Source organism: Trifolium pratense, linkage group LG5 (assembly GCF_020283565.1).
Source record: "Trifolium pratense cultivar HEN17-A07 linkage group LG5, ARS_RC_1.1, whole genome shotgun sequence".
NCBI lineage: Eukaryota > Viridiplantae > Streptophyta > Magnoliopsida > Fabales > Fabaceae > Trifolium > Trifolium pratense.
Window position 1 is genome coordinate 22,669,616 of NC_060063.1, and position 20,826 is coordinate 22,690,441.

Below are 20,826 nucleotides of genomic sequence, written 5' to 3' on the forward strand. Positions count from 1 at the left end.
GTATATATTAATTAAAATAAAACAGATTAAACCAAGAAATTGAACTCAAGTGGTTAATGAGCTCTCCCTAGGACGGATTGTTCGAGAGAATCTGAGTTCGATTCCTGGTGGGAACAATTCTTGGCAGAGTTTCATAACCTCGCGGCCGAACTCTGGATTACTGGGGCCCCTTCCCCTAGGAACCAGAGGGCTAATGCCAAAAAAATAAAATAAAAATAAAACAGATTATGACATTGATTAATAATAATAATCTTATTAATCTTGTTATATATAGAATGAAGTACATAAAGTAAATAGTTAGTTTGAAACTAAGTACCAAAAGAAAAGTTTGTTTCAATTTGTGATGGAAAACTTTTGCAATTTTGGTGAGATAAGTTTCAGTGCAATTGAGGACAAACTTAGTTCATCCAATGATACTTTCTGGCATACCAAAAAAGTTACTGCAATGAAAAATGTTCAATTTTCTGTAGCAGAAGATCAAGGAGACCATAATGGCATTGAGTCTCTTCGCTCAAATTTTGGTTTCTTTCCGCAAGAAGAAGAGTTACTTCTTTCCACTAATCAACAAAAGTTTCATCATCAAGATTATGAACCTTTTGATAATCTACAATTTGATATGGTTCAATTTGATGAACAGTTTGAAACCAAAACTCTTCCACTTTGTGACACAAAAAAGGGCAAACAATATTACCAAAATACCCCTTTAGCTGCACCAGTTGAAATATTGAAGAATTATGGCAAAGGATTCAAGAGGTTATTACCTGATGAAGGAAAAATCCTTCATCCTGTCAATGATTTTGGTTTAGTCACGGATAATGAAAATGAGAGAAAGTTGTCGACCACAGATATCATGAAGATAGCTGGAACTAAGTTCATACAATCATCATCTTCATCAGATCATTCTGCATCAGGTTTGATTCTTAATCACCCTTTTGGTTTTTCTTTCTCCGGTCTATCCGATGAAGAGAAAGAAGATATTTCACTTGCTGAATCACTCTTAACTTGTGCTGAGAAAGTTGGATATCAACAATTTGAACGCGCTAGAAAAGTTTTATCACAAATTGAGTCTTTATCTTCGAAGACAGGTAACCCGGTTAAGCGCGTGGTTCATTATTTTGCCGAAGCTCTTCGTCAAAGAATCGACAAAGAAACAGGTAGAGTATCTATTAACAATATGCAAAAGAAGGAATCTTTATTTGATCCTGAAGCGGAAACCAAGGATCTAAATCCGACCCTTGTCGCGTTTATTGAAGATCTTCCATTTTGTAAAGTTGCAATGTTCACATGTGTACAAGCTTTAATAGAAAATGTAACTGATGCAAAGAAGATTCATGTTATTGATCTCGCAATTCGAAAAGGGTTACAGTTGGCAATCCTAATGCAAGCGCTTCAATCGAGAAACGAATGTCCACTCGAGCTTCTAAAGATAACAGCTATTGAGAGCGGAAACACAGACACTTCAAAGCTTGCAGTCGAAGACACTGGTAAGAGATTGAAAGAATTTGCGCAAAGTTTGAACATACCTTTTTCATTTGATATAATTATTGTATCTGATTGGTTAAACCTAAGAGAAGATCATTTTAAGATAGATTCAGACGAAACTGTTGCGGTTTATTCTCAATTTGCGCTTAGATGCAAGATTCAACAATCCGACCAGCTTGAAACAGTCATGAGAGTGATTAGAACTATAAATCCAACAGTAATGGTTGTCGCCGAGATTGAAGCAAATCACAATTCTAAATCTTTTGTTAACCGTTTCATCGAAGCACTTTTCTACTTTAGTGCATTTTTCGATTGTTTAGAGGATTGCATGAAAGGCGATGAGAAAAATAGAATGATTATGGAATCAATGTATTTTAGTCATGGTATAAGGAATAATGTAGCTGAAGAAGGAGCTGAAAGAAAGAGTAGAAATGTGAAGATTGATGTGTGGAGAGCATTTTTTAGTAGATTTGGAATGGTTGAGACAAAATTGAGTATGATATCTTTGTATCAAGCTGAATTGGTTGCTAAAAGATTTTCTTGTGGAAGTTCTTGCACATTTGATATGAATGGTCATTGTCTTCTTGTTGGATGGAAGGGAACACCTATTAATTCTGTTTCTGTTTGGAAATTCATTTGATATATTTGGTAAATGCAAGTGAATTTTTGTTTCTTATTGTTCAAAAATTTATGTGAAGTTAGTTCTTATTGTTAAAAGTAATTTATGTTTTTTTTGCTATATGAATGGTAGAGACTACAATACCTAGGTCACTACTATCTTGATTTGGCTTCATGATACTACTTTAAATTTATAACTACATTTTTCTTTTAATCTCTTATATTTAGTAGTTATAAGTTTTTCTTTATCTTTATCCTAACAAAACTATATCCCTTAATTTCTCATTCATGAATCAAATTACCCCCATTCCCATATTTCAATTTGTATCACAACGACAAAATGATTAACCTTCATTGTAAGAGTGAGATCAAATAAGTAACATTTCTTAAAATGAAAATTAAAACGAAAAATCTCTTATTTAAAGTGTACCCATGCAGATCGTGGCCAAACACATACAACAAGCCAAAAAAGAAACAAAAAATTTAAGGGTTCATAGAAGAGCAGTGGAGGAAGAAGAAAATCATGTTGTAACAATGACTTTTTTTTTCTAAAAATCCTTCACCAAACAACCCATTTAATAAAAAAAGAAGATTTAACAGGAAATAATATAGAAGAAAGTGGGGAGATGAGAGAGGGAAAATCGTTAGTTAATAAAAGAGATATTTTAATTAATTAATTTATTTTAATTTTAATGAGGTGTAGTGTTTTAATTGGTTGTGTGTAAGAGTGATGTGTTAAGGGAGTATCTATGCAAGAATTTCTCGTCAGAAACTACTATTTATTTTGCCTATTCGAGCCCACATTGAGAATGAATCTTCTCATCTTTAGTTTTGGTAATGTTAAATTTCAATCCTTAATCTTCTTCAAAAAAAATTTCAATCCTTAATGGAATATCTCAAAAGAAATAGCGAATGAGAAAGAGCGTTTTAAATAGATATAAAGAATTGCATGTGAAGATTAAAAACATGATTCTCATTTTTGTTTTTTTTAAGTAGTAAGAGAATGAAGTTCATATTATGCAAGTAGCTTAAAAGTATATGTGCTATGGGTGACTTAAAATTATAATTAAAATGCATATATATACTCTATAAGCAAAATCTAACACAATTGTTGCTGTAGTTTAGTGGTGAGAATTCCACGTTGTGGCCGTGGAGACCTGGGCTCGAATCCCAGCAGCCACAAAAATTCTTTTTATTTTTTTTACTGTGTTGATTATTTTCATCAATTTATCAAAAATCACCACCAATTCCTGTTAAAAAAATTCAAAATAAAAATGTTCCTGTCGAAAAAAATAAAATGATTACATCTATTGAAAGTTCCAAATATTTGATCCCTATAAATATAAGTCATTTGTGTTTTGATCATTGCAAATGTTTTTTTTTTTATTAATACTACTACAAAATTTTAAAAATGAGAACTTTATTGAGCGATAATAAAAAGATGTAAAGTACAGAGTAATATGTTTTATAAGTGTAGTTCAGTTGATAACTATCATAAGAGTTAGAGTTAGAATTTCAAAATTTTCATTCTCCATATTTAAAAGTTATGAGTGTAGTTACTAAACTACATATCGCACTACACTGATCAATAATGGACATATTGTTACAAAATGTCGACAGAGTAGACTCATAAAATCAGCAAGTTGTTGAACTTTGGATCTTAATTTTTGGTATTTTTTTTATAAAAAAAAGGAACAAAGGTGCATGTTCTGTTCAATTCATTTCATGAAATCATTGTTTGTTATTCTAATGAAAATATTTTCTTTGTTTTTGAAATTTAACCTTCTTTCCTTTTCTTTTTCTTTTTCTTTTTGGATTTCAAATTTCAAAGTGTTTAATATATCAAGATGATATTGAGATTTGAGAAGAAATAAAATGGAAAATGTTGCACATAATGTTGCCATATCTCTTACACCAATGGAAAATGTTGATAGAGTTGGTGATGTAATAATGCCCACTGGTCACAGTGCACAACTTGAAAAACCACAACTATGAAGATAGTGCAGTGTTGGTCCAATATCTTTAAAGGTTTAAAATAATTTTATATTGAGGCATTTTAAAATTAAGAAAAATGGCTTTGAAAAAATAAAATAAATAATTATTCGAAAATGTTAAACAGTTCCCGCGGGCACTGTTTAAGGAAGTATATATAGTAATATTGCATTGAAACTTGTACAGTCAATTCCTCGAAAGTTTAAAAAGTGTTACTTTCAATTTAAAAATTTCATTTTTTAATTTCCTTAACCAATGCCCCTGGGACACCAGTTAGCATGACCCATAATTAAATTATGTTAAATTCAATGTGTAAACCAATGAACTCAATTATAGGTAATACATGGTTTTTTCAAAGATTGATAAAGATATTATAAACTCACGGTCACAAATCTGCATTTAGAAAAAGAAAAAAAACAATTTTCTAAGTTGACCATATTCACTTGTGTCAATCTCTCTCTAAATGGACGATAAATAGAGAGATAACAAATGGACGAAACCCAAATTCATCTTCTAGTATCCACTCCCAAAAAGACTTGCATAATTATTTTCGTATTGGGGGAGTAGCGGCTGATCTACCTTATGGTTGGATAGATAAATGTTTTGATTTCTGCAATTATTTTTTAACAAGGGTTATTGAATATCAAAAACTTATTACATGAAATCCTATTTTTTTAGAACGGGTTGAAGGAGTAGGTGTTGTTGGTAGAGAGGAAGTTCTAAATTGGGGGTTATCAGGACCAATGCTTCGGGCTTCCGGAATACAGTGGGATCTACGTAAAGGATAATTATGAGTGTTACGACGAATTTGATTGGAAAGTTCAATGGCAAAAAGAAGGAAATTCATTAGCTCGTTATTTAGTTCAAATTGGTGAAATGATGGAATCCATAAAAATTATTCAACAATCATTATTTTATAAAATAAAACTCCAAAGGATAATCTTTTTGATATATTACATCAATTTGCACCAACTTGTAAAAGCTCCATCAATTATATCCTCGAAACTCTAAACAAAAAAAAACAGTCCTACATTCCTCTTATAAATTAACATTGAATCAAAGATGTTACTAAACTAGAATTCAAAAATGTGGGCCTAGTCTTTGTTCAGTTTGTTGTGCAAGTTTATCAATTTTTTAGTTGTTACTATAAATCAGGTATTCTCTCGCGGAACTGTGACTAGTCTCTCGAGCCATATTTTTATACGGAAATGGACAACCGACATGAGGTGATAGTCGAAAAGGTATGTAAAATCTATGATAAACTCTCTAAGCTAGAAAACCTTAATCCTTCAAACCAAGTCAATGACCTATTTACCCAACTTGTAACAACATGCACCACACCATGTCATGAACTTGATATTACTAAATTACCCCTAGAAATCAAAGAAAAAATAGCTAAACTAATTACCCTTTGTGGAAAAGCTGAAGGACTACTTGAAAGTCATTTCTCAACTCTCATAGGATCAAATGAAAAACCATTAAACCACATAAAAATTTTCCCTTACTACAAAAACTACCTCAAACTCACACATTTAGAATTCACTATGCTCACCAAACACATAACTCAAGTTCCTTCAAAACTTGCCTTTATTGGTTCTGGTCCCTTGCCTCTAACCTCAATCATGTTAGCAAACTATTACCTAACAAAAACATGTTTCCATAACTATGACATTGATTCATTAGCAAATTCAAAAGCTTATGATTTAATCTCAAAAGACAGTGACTTGTCAAAGAGAATGTTTTTTCACACTAGTGATATTTTTGATGTCAAAAATGTTCTTAAAGATTATAATGTTGTATTTTTGGCTGCATTGGTTGGTATGGACAAAAAGGAGAAAGCAAAAGTGATTAATCACTTGGCTAAATACATGGCTCCTAATGCTATTCTTGTTCTTAGAAGTGCACATGGAGCTAGAGCTTTTCTATATCCTATTGTTGATCCTTGTTTTGATCTTAAAGGTTTTGAAGTTTTGTCAATTTTTCATCCAATTGATGAGGTTATAAATTCGGTTATTGTTGCAAGAAAGTGTTTGGTGAATCAACAAGGGATTAATTACTTGAAAAACAAGTGTTGTGAAGTAGAAGGTTTTAATCCATTGAACCATGGGAATGTTGTTGATGAGTTGAGCATTGAAGACCAGGCTTAATTCTTTCTTATGCTTAATATAATAATGCATGTAATTTGTTATTGAGAGTATGTATTTTCCAGGATTTTGATAGCATGTAGTCAGGATTTCATGGATTCATACCGTCAGCATATTGGTTGTCATTAAATTAAAATGGAACGATCTAGATTTTGAGCTTAGTATTTACATTTAAAAATAAAAGTTAATTAAGCCATTCAATTAATCTTGATCGAACAACCGTTAATATGTTGTGTAAATGGATGAGATTCTAACCGTATGCAATCCAAATCATATTTTGGATTGTACGTATTCTCCTAGGTGCGACTTTGAAAATCATTCTTGTAGGAATCACTTTTAAGAGTAAAACTATTGGCGTTGATCATACAAATTAACCATTTCCCTTAATGTTTAGGATAAAAAATTTTCGTCCCTACAAAATTAGCGAGTTTTAATTTTCATTCTTTAAGAAAAATGTTTTCATTCCTAAAAAAAAAAATAGTATTTTGTATTTAGTCCCTAATGGACACAATTTTGACACTTTTTTATATTGGAGTATTTTTTAAATATTAACTTATATAAATTAACATGATATATGAAAATAATATAGACACATCTTGATCATCAAAAATATATAAATTGACATTAAATTAAATTTAAATTAGTCATTAGGCACTAATAATAAAACAAAAGAATTTGTAAAAATGAAAACATGTGATTTTTTTTATAGGGTTAAAAATCAAAATTGGTTTATCACCAAAAAAAAAAAAATCAAAATTGGTTAATTTTATAGGGAGGTAATATAACACATGTAGCCAACAAAAGAGGGACACGTAATATAACACATGAACAACGACGTGTCGTATCATGAGTCAACATCCTAGGTTCTGGTCTCCTCTCTATAATTTAATTTCCATTCCCAATTAAAAAAGAATAATCACACACACCTTTCGCAAACTATAATAACGATTGGTCGTAGTTGCGACGCTTTAACGACGGAGGTTACCGTCATAATTTCTGTTCCGATATCCAAACACAAACACCTTTCGTTCTTATAATAATGGCGGATAAATACAATCTGAAGAACCCAGCTGTTAAGCGGATCCTTCAAGAGGTTAAAGAAATGCACTCTAATCCTTCTCATGATTTCATGAGCCTCCCTCTCGAGGTTTCTTTTTTCTCCTTCCATTTCGCTTTTTCTTATTCATTTTTATATGATATGATTTTCTGATTTTTTTGGATTCAGAATTTCGAATTAATTGATTGATTCAGCTTGTCGATGATGTTTCTCAAAACCCCTTTTAAATTCATCATTTTTTTTTTAATATTAAATTCATCATTTTTTTGGGTGCAATCTTTCAAATTCTATGAAGCACAAACAAGAGACCGTAATGCAATGACATAATAGATACACGTCGACACCAATGATAATTTAAGAAAAATGACATAATTCAATATAATCATATTTGTCAGTGTCTGTTGCGAGCTTGACAATGGGACACACCTAATCTTAAGAGTATTGGTGTCTGATCCGAGTTTGACACTCGGACATGCATAATCTAAAGAGTGTCTGTGTTTGTAATTTTTTATATACGGAGAATTGTGGTAAAATGTTGATGTTGTAGACCTTGTTTGGATAACCATCTTAACTAAGTGCAAACACCATATAGAAAAATGCTATAGTGTCCTTGGGGTATTGATCAAGTAAACAAATATAGAAATTTTGTGCGAGTATTCAACTTTTTAGTAGTTTAAAAATTGTTGTTTTCAATACTAAGAGCGCACTTGTTAGCATGACCCATAAGTTTTTTAAAAGTGACACCGATGACCATTTTACAACTGTTCCGTGGGAATTTGAACTTGACACCTTGAGGTTACATGACTAAGCTCTTACGAGTGAGCTAGCACTTCAAAGTGTAGCATGGCCCATAAGTTATTCCTATAACTAAAGATAAATTAAAGTCAAATGTTTTCATATTATCCTGAACAGTTTATGGACATATGTCATCGACTCGTAGCTTATTTCAATAAGCTCTCTCAAACAATCTTACAAGTGTGTATATGCTGGTAAATAAACTTAAATAAGTCAATCTAAAGAGGCCCATAATCTCAACCACGTTTACCTATGAAGACTTTTAGTTTATAAACTAGTATTAAGTGTTATCTTTTAGATTTGGTTAATATTATTGATTAATTAGTTAACTAATTGATTGATTAATCCTAATTGGTGTATTCAACTGATCTGTCTTTTTTCCCTTGAGTGGATAATCTGTAACTTGTTACTGATTAGTTAGTTAATATCATTTATAATTTTAAGTCTTTACATAGCAAATTGATCATGTTTGTTTACAGGAAAATATATTCGAATGGCAATTTGCAATTAGTGGACCTCGTGATACTGAATTTGAGGGTGGCATTTATCATGGAAGGATCCAGTTGCCATCGGAGTATCCCTTCAAACCTCCTTCATTTATGCTCTTGACTGTGAGATATTGCAACCTCCTTACTCTTTACATACACAGCAATGCTAAGTTGCTAACAATACACTCTGTGACTTACATATTTTTATGTGGTCTCTCTCACTAAAACTCTACCTGTCAACTGTTTATATAAACTATGTTGTTACCATTTTCCTTTTCTTCTTTTTTGTGTGTGATTATGCTTTCTGAACTGTCTTTAATCTCAATCATTACATGCTTATAAATTTAACTGTTATGTTTGCAGCCTAATGGTCGTTTCGAGACTCAAACCAAGATTTGCTTGAGCATATCCAATCACCACCCCGAGCATTGGCAACCATCATGGAGTGGTAAGTAACATTCCCTTGCACTTTTGAGTTTTGATGACTAGTATTATGAATCAATAGAAAATGAATGAAAGTGATTTCTTTCATTAATGATTATAGAGGTTACATGCTACACTTATACACAAAGATCAGCTTATACTAACATTTGGTGTAATAACACCTATAGGATAGTGATTCTAGTCAAATAAACAGGTTACTTGTATAACAAGTAACTGCAATGAGCTAGTTTATATTTACAGCCTTCTCTTGCCGTTCATGATGCAATAACTAGCTATCTGCATTTGCGGAACTATGTTGCAATTCTTGAGCACATGGCCCAATTTGCTCTTTATATGTCATAGATGTCATGTATTTGAAGGCCACACTTGCAAATAGACCTGTTAGTAAGTTAGATAGGTTTTGTTGTTTTCATGATTTGAACCAACTTTACAGGCCACCCCCTATAGATGCCTTTGATAGCAAAAGGTTCTTATTACCATAATTGATGTAAATTCCTTTGGCAGTAAGGACTGCTTTAGTTGCACTGATTGCATTCATGCCAACCAGCCCAAATGGTGCATTGGGTTCCTTAGACTACAAGAAAGAAGAGAGGCGAACTTTGGCCATTAAATCTCGTGAAGCATCTCCGAAATTTGGGACTCCTGAACGTCAAAAGCTTATCGATGAGGTAAAAAATGCTAAATATAGTTTTCTACTCAATATATGTTCTGTAATATATTATGCTGATTGTACTTTGTTATCCCATTCCCAGATACATGAGTATATGCTAAGCAAAGCACCTCCTGTTCCTGAACTTAGCCACACAGAGACTTCTGAAGATAACGTGAGACCTGAGGAGGCTGAGTCTCAGGTTAGTTCACCTAATCCCGAGGCTTTATCTGAAGAAGAGGGGATTGATCAAGTCGGTAACGAGGTTGTTGAAGAACAAGTAATCCCTGCAAATGCCAATCCTGCTGAAACTGAACCTTCAAGAGGGAATCAATCAAGTTTTTCAATGAATCAGTTAGACACAAGGGTTCAAAATCTGCAGTCACAAACGACAATCCAAAAACATAAACCGGATGATCGGTTGTTCACATGGGCAGCTATTGGACTAACTATTGCAATTGTGGTCCTCTTGCTGAAGAAATTCATCAAATCTACAGAACATGGTCCACTTTTTTTCAATGGATCTTAAAGATTTCACTGCTTATGTTGGCTCAAGAGGTTAGCCTTATGCGGCGATGATAGAAATGTAAAGCTCTTATAAACTGAAAGAAGTTTTGGTTTTATTGTACTTTTATTCTATACTCTCTTTTTGTAATTATAGTAATATAAATGTGCTACAGCTATAGCCTATGAGTTGGTGAGCATGCCCTTAATTTTTCCTGTTATCAGGTGGTATGCTTGTGACTTGTTAGCTACCATGATGTACGTATGGATGTATAATATATGTATTATGAACTGCAATATGTTAACATTGTACACAAGTAAAAAAAATGGTGTATCAGATGAACAACATAATAAGATTGTTTTATCTATTGATCTTTTTTATCTATCTCCACCAGTGCATCGCGGCCGTTGATTTCAGATTGGAAGGTCTAGATTACGCAGTCGAGCGGCTGATAGTTATGTCACATAGTTAAAACACCGAATCCAATTTCGTGTGGTAGGTGGCTGAATTTGGAGATGGGTTGGTTCATGTTTTCAAAACAGGGCTATATGGTATGAAAACAAAGAAGTATGAAAACTGCATGAATTTCTTCTTTCTTTTTGTTGGGTACAATGCACAAATTTCTTTAACTAATCAAATTAAAACTGTAATTTGAGAAGTAATGACCTACCAAGTAAGAGAAGACCCAAGATCGCTTGGATGAGATGATTCAGATCTCTTTCAATTTCATTGGATTTCATAGCTTCGAATATAATCTTGAGAATGCAACGATATAATTATTTTTTGAACAATGCAACGATATAATTATTGATTGAGAGTTTTGTTGTCCATTGTAGTATTATAAAGCTCGAAGGATTATTCTCTTTAGTTGTGTGCTAAGGATACCTGATTAGCATTCATATGCAAATTCATTCAAGTTTTTATTTTAACAAGTCATAGATTCACGTAAAACTGAGGTTTTTTATAGTGACTGCGCAACACAACCGCGTAATTTCATTTTTGCGCAGCCACTACAAAGGATCTCAGTTTTGAATACGATTCGCGGGACAGGATCCATTCCATATCTATGGGATACTAAATTGAAGGCTAATTAGCTACCATATAGAAACAAACAAAATGTTATTTTTTTGCAAAGTAACTAAAATACATATACATTGACAAAGATTTCTTTATCAAGAGTTTGTACCCTTTACAAACTAATTTATTACTTTCCTATATACATAATTAATACTATAGTCTATATAATCCAAGACTTGACTTTAGTGCATATAATATACAAAACATTAATTTACCTATTAAGTAATACTAATAGGGAACCAAATTAGCAATGGAGAGAGAATTGCTAACAGTAATAGTAACTAAACCATCAGTTTTAGTCATGTCAGAAGAAGGTGATTTTCTTATATCCTCGAAAGCACTCTCGCATGTTGAAACATCGGCCATAACAGCGCTAAGCATAACGGTAATGGTACCAAGATCGCGCGACTCAACAGCCTTCATCGCTCTATGAAGATTTTCCGCAGCAATTTTGTATTGTTCTTGACATTCAGAAACTGCACTAGCAACAGCCGGATTTTTCGCGGCATGTCTTTTCACTTTTGTTGTTGTCAATTTTACTTCAATTGAACATACTTTTATGGCCGCAGCGAGGACATCCATTATATCGAAATTTTGACTTACAAGAGGTTTAATTGTTGTCATACAAACGTCGGGGTAATCTGTGTGCATACATATTTGGTCTAGTCCGAGGGTGCTTTGTCTTGATTCCGATATGTGGTGAGGCTGTGTAGGCATTGGCATGGAGTTTCCAAACAACGATCCTCGGAGAATGTCGGAGATTGCATCTTTGAAGGAAGATGACTCACCAAATGGATCTTGTCCCGATTCTGATGCAAAGTTTGGAATTTCGGGAAAATCAGAGGTCGACTCAGAAGGCGCTTCAGAAGGCGCTTCTGAAGAATAGGTTGGTGGATTCGCCGAGTGATGCGAGTGACTATGAGAAATAGATCTTGATTCCAAGCTTGGTGAGTCCATGAATGTGTGAGCCATGCATTTTTGTAATGCAAAACTAATTAGGATTATGTAAAAAAAATTGAGATTAATATTGTTGTTGATGAATTTCATGTTGTTTTAAGGGATGCAAGAAAATTAGAAGGAAAAAAATGTGTATGGAATTATGTGTAAGGAGATTTAATTTAACTTGTGAGTGAAACATTTATATGAATTTTCCATAAAATTAGGATATTATTTAGGATGGTAACCATTGTTTATGCATTGTTTTCGGGGATAACAATAATTTGTCTGCGGTTGAAACTATAGTAACTATATTTTTTCACACTAAAAATAGATTTTCAATAATTAATGTCTTCTCAATCTCATAAGCTCTATTGATGATAAATAAATAAAATTGCTTGTTTCACTAGAGTAAAAAAAATAAAATACAGATATTGTGCATTTTGAGTAATATTCCAAATATAGAGACCCTTTAATTTGAAAGTTTCTATTATTGGCGGGAAAAGAACATAAAATTGAAGGAATTGATTGGTAAGTTTTCAGGAATCGAACATGTATCATGCATTATAAACACTGTGTTTGGAACAAAGGAAACTGAAAGGAAAGAAGCTAGAGAGGATGGAAAGTTTATTGAGAATTGGGCTTCCATCGTTTGGATCACCAAAGAAAGAGCTTTTGCAAGTGTTATACTACCAATTTTATACAAATAAGTAATTGAATTCCCAAGACCTATTTAATGGAAAAAATGTTCCGTTAATATATTTTTTTTGTGGGATTAATAATTTAATTATAAATAAAAATTATAGAAATATTATATTTTAAAATATAATATAATTATATTAAGATAAATATTAAAATATATTAAGATAAATATTTTATTCTTAGGTAGGGATATTTATGTCATTTACCAAATAAATCTCTTTCACTTTCTGTTCACTTTCACTCAAACCAAACAACTCAACAATCATATCACTTTCCATTCACTTTCTACTCATATTCAATCTTTCAACATTCTTTCCTCTGATTTTCTTTCCTTCAACTATTATATTTTAAAATATAAGTTTAAATGCAGTTTTGATCCCCCTATTTTGAATTTTTTGAAGTTTTGGTCCCCCTATTTCAAAAATCAACTTTTCAGTCCCCCTATTTTAGATTTTTTGTACTTTTGGTCCCCCACTTTATTTTGAGTCAATTTTCATGATGTGGCAGATGACACATGGACACTACAATTACACGTGACATTATTATTTATTTTATTTCAATAAATCATATTATTAAAAATTATTTTGATTACGGTAAAAAAATAATTATTTTGATTAATAAAATATTAAATAAATAAATTAAAAGAGATTAATCCCAAAAATCTCTAACTTTCCTAGAATTCTTCACCATCATAGTTGTGTTCATCCTCTCATCTCCAAATCCAAATTTATTCGTCTATCAACAAAAAAAAAAAATTATTCAACTTCATCACCAACCCCACCAAAACCTTTCTCCATTTCTTCCACTTAACTCATCGTAACCAAAAATCTCACTAATGTGAACAAGACATTTTTCCATGTTTTTCAATCAGGAAATCGTTCATTGTTTCCCAATATCAATAAAATTACCTATTTAACGTCCAAGTTTATTTGTTCTATAACTTTCCTCATAGCATAAAACTCCAGACCTAAAAGGAAACCAACTCAACAAAGTATTCCCTAATTTTGAAGAAGGGATAAGGAAGAAATCTAGATTTGAGATGAGATGATGATCGTAGATGAAGAAATCTGGGAAAATTAGGGATTTTTGGGATTAATCTCTTTTAATTTGTTTATTTATTTAATATTTTATTAATCAAAATAAATTTTAATAAAATGATTTATTGAAATAAAATAAACAATAGTGTCACGTGTAATTGTAGTTTTCATGTGTCATCTGCCACATCATGAAAATTGACTCAAAATGAAGTGGGGACCAAAAGTACAAAAAATCTAAAATAGGGGGACTAAAAAGTTGGTTTTTGAAATAAGGGGACCAAAACTTCAAAAAATTCAAAATAGGGGGATCCAAACAGCATTTAAGCCTAAAATATAATATAATTATATTAAGATAAATATTAATATATATTAAGATTAATATTTTATTCTTAGGTAGGGATATTTATGTCATTTACCAAATAAATCTATTTCTTTCCTCTCACTTTCTATTCACTTTCACTCAAACCAAACAACTCAACGATCACCTCACTTTCTACACATATATTCGATCCTTCAACATTCTTTCCTCTCACTTTTTTTCCTTCGACTTTCCTTTCTCATCCAAACAAAGCCTAAGTTTAGAAGGACCGAAATTAAAATTTAAAAGTATAACATATACAAGAAATTATAAAATAAATTTAAAGTTAATATTATGAATATGTATTTTATGGGCTATTTTTTTTTTTAAGTCGAACATTTTCAACTCCTCTATTTTCCCATCTAGCTTATATACGTCACACAAAATATTGACACACAGTTTAAGAATTCAAATGTAGATATTCTCTTACAAAGTTTGTGCAATTAATTTGTTAAAAGTTTAAAAAGTCAATTAAATACACGGATCACGATAAAACTTTTTGTTTTTAATCATTAACATTTTTTTTACTTCCTCCGGTTGTTATTATAAGAAAAAAATTTACTTTATAGATTCATAGAATGTTGGATGTATCTAGTCAATAATATGGACCAGATACATCCAACATTCTATAAATCTAAAAAGCAAACTTCTTCTTATAATAAGGACCGGAAGGAGTATAAGCTAAGAACTTCTAAACATCAAGAAGTGAGTTGGGATATTTAAGGCTGCTTCTAACATGGACCATGAAGCCAAGTGGTCTATGATGGACTATGAGTACTCACAAGTTCTTTTTCAATTGCAACCATTGGATGAAAGGAGTGTTTATAGATTATCATGGGCTTCCAACATTGAATACAATACTATTTGGATTTTAATTATTTTATACACAAAATTGAAAAAGAAAAAACATAATTAAATTTTATTTTCCTGATAATTTATTTATATTATTAATTTTTTATTTTTATATCACTAACCTAGATCCCAACCACCACCATAACCACCCCCTCGACCATAACCTCTATCTTGTTAAACTAAATTAGTTTAACAAGATTTACAAGTAAAACATGTGCCTATTATGATGTTTTGTTATGCCAATGTATGTACTATTATGAGATAACATGTTTTACTTGTATGAAGAACTGTGTTGTTAGGTTTTCTTTTCCCTGTTTTTGCTTTTTGGGATAAAATATCTTAAAAGTTTAGTTTAACAAGATTTACAAGTAAAACATGTGTCTATTATGATGTTTTGTTATGCCAATGTATGTACTATTATGAGATAACATGTTTTACTTGTAAATCTTGTTTGTGTGGTTTTCTTTTCCCTGTTTTCGCTGTCTTATTATGATGTTTTGTTAAACAAGATTTCACTTCGCTAATTTTTTTTTTGCTGTGTTTATTTTCCCTATTTTTGCTAAAAATTAGTGTGTATTATGATGTTTTGTTTTGTGTTTATGTGTTTATATTTTTTCTTTCAACTTTTTTAGCATCTATCAAGACAGGTTGACACCATTGCAAGAACTCAGTCATTGATGCAAGCCAATCTATTGAAGATAACAACAATTATGGAAACTGCACCATCCTCAAAGGCATTGGCCAAGGAGATGAGCAAAGGTCAACCCAGGACTCCTATGATAATAAAAACTGAAGAAAACTCAAGTAAGACAGCTCAAAAAACAAAACATTACCATGTTGATCTTTTCAAAAATATCGACAGACTCCTCTTGGATAATTCAGACGAAGAAAATGCTTCATATGAAAAACGAAGTGGCTTAAAAGGCATATATGCTCGTCAAAGTTCAAAAAACATTACTAGTTCATTTGACAAGGGAAACTCAAATTTGGCTGAAATGGATGTTGGAACAGAAGTAGGGAAAATCACCTTTGGTTATTCTGGTTTATTATTCATGTTTTTATTATTTATCTATATGTATATATCAATCTCTAATTTGTGATATAATCCTAGTTGCAGGGTAATGCTTCAGGAACAACCACTTCTGTCAAAAGAAATTCCACAAGGAAGTTACCTTTCACAAAAGCTCCAACACTAAAGAAAACCAAGACTGAGCCAAAACCAAAGTCATCTCAGGCAAAAATCAAGAAGAAACCATATGCTACTGGTACTTCCAAACAAAAGTCAACAAAAAATGTACATTTGGAAAATTGCTATGAAAGTCATTCTCTAGCAGCATACAAGGTAAAATGATGCATTAAATTTTAATTACTTGTTATGCTTCTTGTGCTAAGTGTATTTCAGAATGCTAAGTGTGAATTTATACCAAGTCCAAACATGAACTTAAATCTTCAAGAAGTTCAACTTAGTGTGTATGTCTTTCACACAGAGCTGGCCTCAAGGTAACGCTTTCTAATGGTTTTCTATATGTTCATCATCTGCTATTTTTATAAACTTGTGTTTAATTGAAAACATAGAATTTGTATTCATATGCGGTCAACATATCGGGTCGCGGTCTGATTTTGAGTGTCTTTGCCCAACGCGAATTGTTCGGCGTAAAGTAAGTCTAATTATCTCTTTTACGACCAATAATTCATTTTATTTTATTTTTAATTTGTTGTGTTTTTGGTTTCCCAGATAAATCATATGATGGCTGTGAATATCACATGGACTCAATTGAAGAAGACTGAGAAAACAGTTTGGTGTCTCCCTCCAGATTTTGTGGTGAGCTTTTAATATGGGTTTCATTGTACTTTATAACTCTAACCATTCGCATATTAAGTTGAACTAACATCAATTAATTCTTTTTAGCATGATGTCCTTGAAGGCAATACCATGGAAGTTTTGCTGATGCAATACGCAAAAGATTGGATACACCCATTCCAACAATTGTCATTGGTAACTACTATTAATTGATATGCACAACCAATATATACCTCAATGGTCACTAACTCATTATTTTTATTTCAGATTTACATCCTTATACATGATATTGATCATGGTCATTGGTACTTAATGATAATATCAATTAAGGAGAAAAAGATCTACCAGTTTGATTCATATCTTACTCCAAATGCAGCTGAAGAGAGGATGAAAACAATGCTTAAATTAGTATGTCAATAAATTATTTCAATACTTTGTTTATGTGCCAATTTAGATCTGATACAAGTCTGATCTTGGATTGATTATAGAGATTGTAAGCATTCCAATTAGATGGTAATTTACTGAGACAACTTTCTTCTGGTGCTTGCATGGACAAAGAGTTTCTATTTCATTTGCTTTCACTCTATCCTCGTTCACTTAACTCTTCTTCAAGTGCATATCATTCTTATCATCTTATGTGCTATACTTTATCTATTATAAAACAGAGCAAGACATTGGAAGCCACAAACAGGTACAAGAGTTGTATTCATACAATAGTACATAAATTATATATCTATGAATTACAAACATATATACATGTCTTATGTTTTGTCCATGTTCTTTTATTAATATAATTGTTGTGTTATACAGTCACTGTAACGCCCCGAATTTTAATTAGGAATATTTTAGGGATATATGATTTATTAAATGATGTCTAATTATGTGCTTATGTGTATTTGTGTGTTTATGAATTTTAAATTGATTTTTGACATGTTAAGTGTGTTTTTATGTCTTGTGTAATTATTGTAGTTTGAGATTAAATTAGATAGTAGTATAATTTAGGAGTTAGTTATGGGAGAAAATAAATAATTAGAGGTTTTGGACTTATTTATGAGAGAAAGAGGTAGAGAGAGAAGTTAAAAAGAAGGGTTTTGGTGAAAGTTGAAGAGAAAGAAGAGATGAGGAATGCAATCTCGTTTTCAACACAGCAGCCTCACAAAAACTTCGATTCCCGATTCGTTAACCGTTGGATTTCCTTGAAATTTTGAGGGTAGGTTCACAACATCCGAGACCAACTTTTGACCGTTCGGATCGTTGAAACAAGGTCTGAGGAGGAAGAAATCGAGTTCGGATTGCACCAGATGTGTTGGGGAGAAAAAGAGGGAAAAAGGCAAGAACAAGGTGGAGCTTCAAGAACCATTGCCATCCTCCATTTTCTTTACAATCAAAGGTAAGGGAAGTTTATGTTTTTAAGTAGGATTGAGTTATAGAATAAAGGAGTAGCTAAGCTTCTCTTTCCCAAGTATTCTATGATTCTCCTTAGGAGAGGGTTTTTTGAGAAAACCCATGAGTAGAGATTATGTTTTTATGCTTTCTCATTAATAATCCATGTTGTTGTTATTAGTTAGTAGTGATTTATACAATAAAAATTCATGCTTGAACGGTTGAAGTTGTTATGTTTGAATAAATTGAAAGTATGAATTTTGATTGATAATTTCATGAATTGGTTGTTGTTTTGTTGTTAATTTAAGTATGCTGAGTTAGGATTAATGAGAACTAAACATATGAATCCATTTATGTGAGTTTTGGGGGTTATGGGATACTATGATAGTGGGTTATAGTCATGGTAAATTGTGGTGTGAATCTACTCAATTTTTGTGAGATGATTTGTTTGAGTCGGTGTTTTGTTCGTTATATTGAAAAGATGATGGTGATGAATATATGAATGAAACTAAATTAATGTGTTAGTTAATGTATTTAATTGATAAACTTTATTTGTGAGTTTGTTGATGAAGTTTCATTGACGTGGATTATCGATGAATTTTATTCGTGTACTAAATGATGAATTTTATTGGTGTATGAATTCTTTTGGTGTATTAGTGATGTGTTCGTGCGTATGAACAATGACGGTGTTTCGTGCTTATGTACAATGACGAGGTGTGATTGTTCGTGAATATAAATTGGATGTTCAATTTATTGATGATGATAAATAAGGATTTATCATGTGTGGGTGTATTCTAAAGACGATGATTTAGAATATTTGGATTATGTTAATCCATATTATGTTGATGTTATAATAGAGATAAAACCATATGTTTGGTATATGCACATTCATGCATTCATAAGTTGTGTTTATTGATGAGTATTCTAGAGACGATGATCTAGTTTACTGTTGTTTTAGAGACGATGATCTAAAACATTTGGAATAAGTTTTCCAAAATTATGATGATGGGTACCACATGCATATAGGTCGTGTCTAGGGAGACATTGCATACTTAATTTCAATGGATGAAATATTGTGTGACTGATAAATTGTTGATTGATGTTTGCATAATTGCGCACTAAATGATAAGTGATGATTTGTGGGTGTTAATTGGTGGATGCTAAATGATGTGTAGTGGTGAGTTGGATATTTAGTAATATATCTCCGATATTCCAAGTAACTAATGTTGTATGATTGATTTAATTGATTAATGATGTGTAAATTGAGGTGTTGATTAAATGGTATAAATGTTGCATGAATTATTAACGTGATATAATCATGTTTATACCTTGTTGTATATTTCCTATTTTTTTTGCTTATTGCATAAACTCACCCTGTTTTGTGTTATGTGTTACGTGCTGGACTCTTGGGAGTCCAGGTTGTTGAGTCTCGTGTGCTTGAGTTCTTGATGAAGCTCCGCTCTGATTGTGACACGGGAAAGAGTTCATAGAGTCATTTACTCTGTCATTTTATTTTTAATTTAAAATGTTTTCTTTTTAGAAAAGAAAAATATTTTTATTAGTGATGCTTATGCTAATTTATTTTCATTAGCAATGTATAAAGAAAAATGTAATACCTTAAACCAATATTTGCATAAGTTATTTTGACTCCAAGCATATTTATTATTTATAACCGCTGCGTAATTTTGAAAAGCATTCTTGAATTAGAGTAACTTTTGAATATTGGGTTTAGGGCGTTACAGTCACACTTCTGGACTATGGGTCGTGGAGTGGATGTCTATGGAGCATGCATTCTTTGTAAATGCACCACAAATGGTAGGTCCTAATACACAATTGTCACATCTAAAATTGGATATCTACATCATAGTGATAGTTAATGCTTTTGTTTTTTTAATTTGCAGCTTGATGAAAATGTGGTTCGCATGAAAGTGGCTCTACGTCTGTTAATGGGTCCCCATAATGACTACTTCAAGAGTGTATCGTCAAATGCACTCTCTTATTGGTCGAAATTGATCAACAAAGGGCCTGAAAATGCCAAACTTGAAGGAACTGAATCTTGAATCTTTATGGGATATGACGTGTGTCTCACGTTAAGTGCAATAGAGACTCCTACTACCTTATTTTCTTGAGTCTTTTTTTGAATAGTATCACTCTTTTTAACTAATGATCTAGAACTAATGATCCAAGATCACATGTCTTTTTTGGTTATATCACTGATGGCCCCAGTCAATATTATGTTTTGTAATTGAAGACCATAGGTTTGGGGTTCCAAGCAAGGGCCTTTTGTTTATGTGTTGCCCCTTGTTTCTATTACTACTATTTATAATCTATCTTGTGTATGAACTAGAAATGGAAATGGTGTAGTGACTCCAAATCTATTGGTACTTAGACCAACTTGGTACTTATTATGTAATTATGTAATGATGATTATGCACAAATTTATGTTTACCCATTTAGATTTGTCTTATTTTATAAAACTTTCATTATCTCACAACTATGCACGTGT

General features: G+C 31.8%; 5 protein-coding genes across 6 annotated transcripts; 4 read left to right on the top strand and 1 right to left on the bottom strand.

Annotated features, from left to right (window-relative positions):
• Positions 1–343: 343 nt before the first annotated feature.
• Positions 344–2,316, top strand: LOC123885363 (DELLA protein RGL2-like). Its single transcript, XM_045934638.1, has one exon. The coding sequence runs from the start codon at positions 344–346 to the stop codon at positions 2,120–2,122; it is 1,779 nt and encodes a 592-aa protein (XP_045790594.1). The 3' UTR covers positions 2,123–2,316.
• Positions 2,317–5,148: 2,832 nt separating this feature from the next.
• On the top strand, positions 5,149–6,441 carry LOC123885093 (nicotianamine synthase-like). The gene has a single exon (XM_045934322.1). It carries the CDS (start codon positions 5,301–5,303, stop codon positions 6,237–6,239), a length of 939 nt encoding a protein of 312 aa, XP_045790278.1. The 5' UTR covers positions 5,149–5,300; the 3' UTR covers positions 6,240–6,441.
• A 707-nt stretch (positions 6,442–7,148) lies between these two features.
• LOC123884909 (ubiquitin-conjugating enzyme E2 32-like) lies at positions 7,149–10,554 on the top strand. Its single transcript, XM_045934136.1, has 5 exons — positions 7,149–7,383; positions 8,568–8,699; positions 8,940–9,024; positions 9,525–9,688; positions 9,773–10,554. The coding sequence occupies exons 1-5, from the start codon at positions 7,276–7,278 to the stop codon at positions 10,196–10,198; spliced, it is 915 nt and encodes a 304-aa protein (XP_045790092.1). The 5' UTR covers positions 7,149–7,275; the 3' UTR covers positions 10,199–10,554.
• Positions 10,555–11,273: 719 nt separating this feature from the next.
• Positions 11,274–12,356, bottom strand: LOC123882795. Its single transcript, XM_045931391.1, has one exon. It carries the CDS (start codon positions 12,296–12,298, stop codon positions 11,480–11,482), a length of 819 nt encoding a protein of 272 aa, XP_045787347.1. The 5' UTR covers positions 12,299–12,356; the 3' UTR covers positions 11,274–11,479.
• A 5,420-nt stretch (positions 12,357–17,776) lies between these two features.
• On the top strand, positions 17,777–20,810 carry LOC123887543. Of its 2 annotated transcripts, none has more exons than XM_045936875.1 (3): positions 17,777–18,327; positions 20,063–20,135; positions 20,222–20,810. In XM_045936875.1, exons 1-3 carry the CDS (start codon positions 18,239–18,241, stop codon positions 20,378–20,380), a joined length of 321 nt encoding a protein of 106 aa, XP_045792831.1. In that variant the 5' UTR covers positions 17,777–18,238; the 3' UTR covers positions 20,381–20,810. The 2 variants fall into 2 exon arrangements, 1 of the variants encoding a protein (XP_045792831.1); XR_006801556.1 differs by having other exon boundaries at positions 17,781–18,327; positions 20,053–20,135.
• Positions 20,811–20,826: the final 16 nt, after the last annotated feature.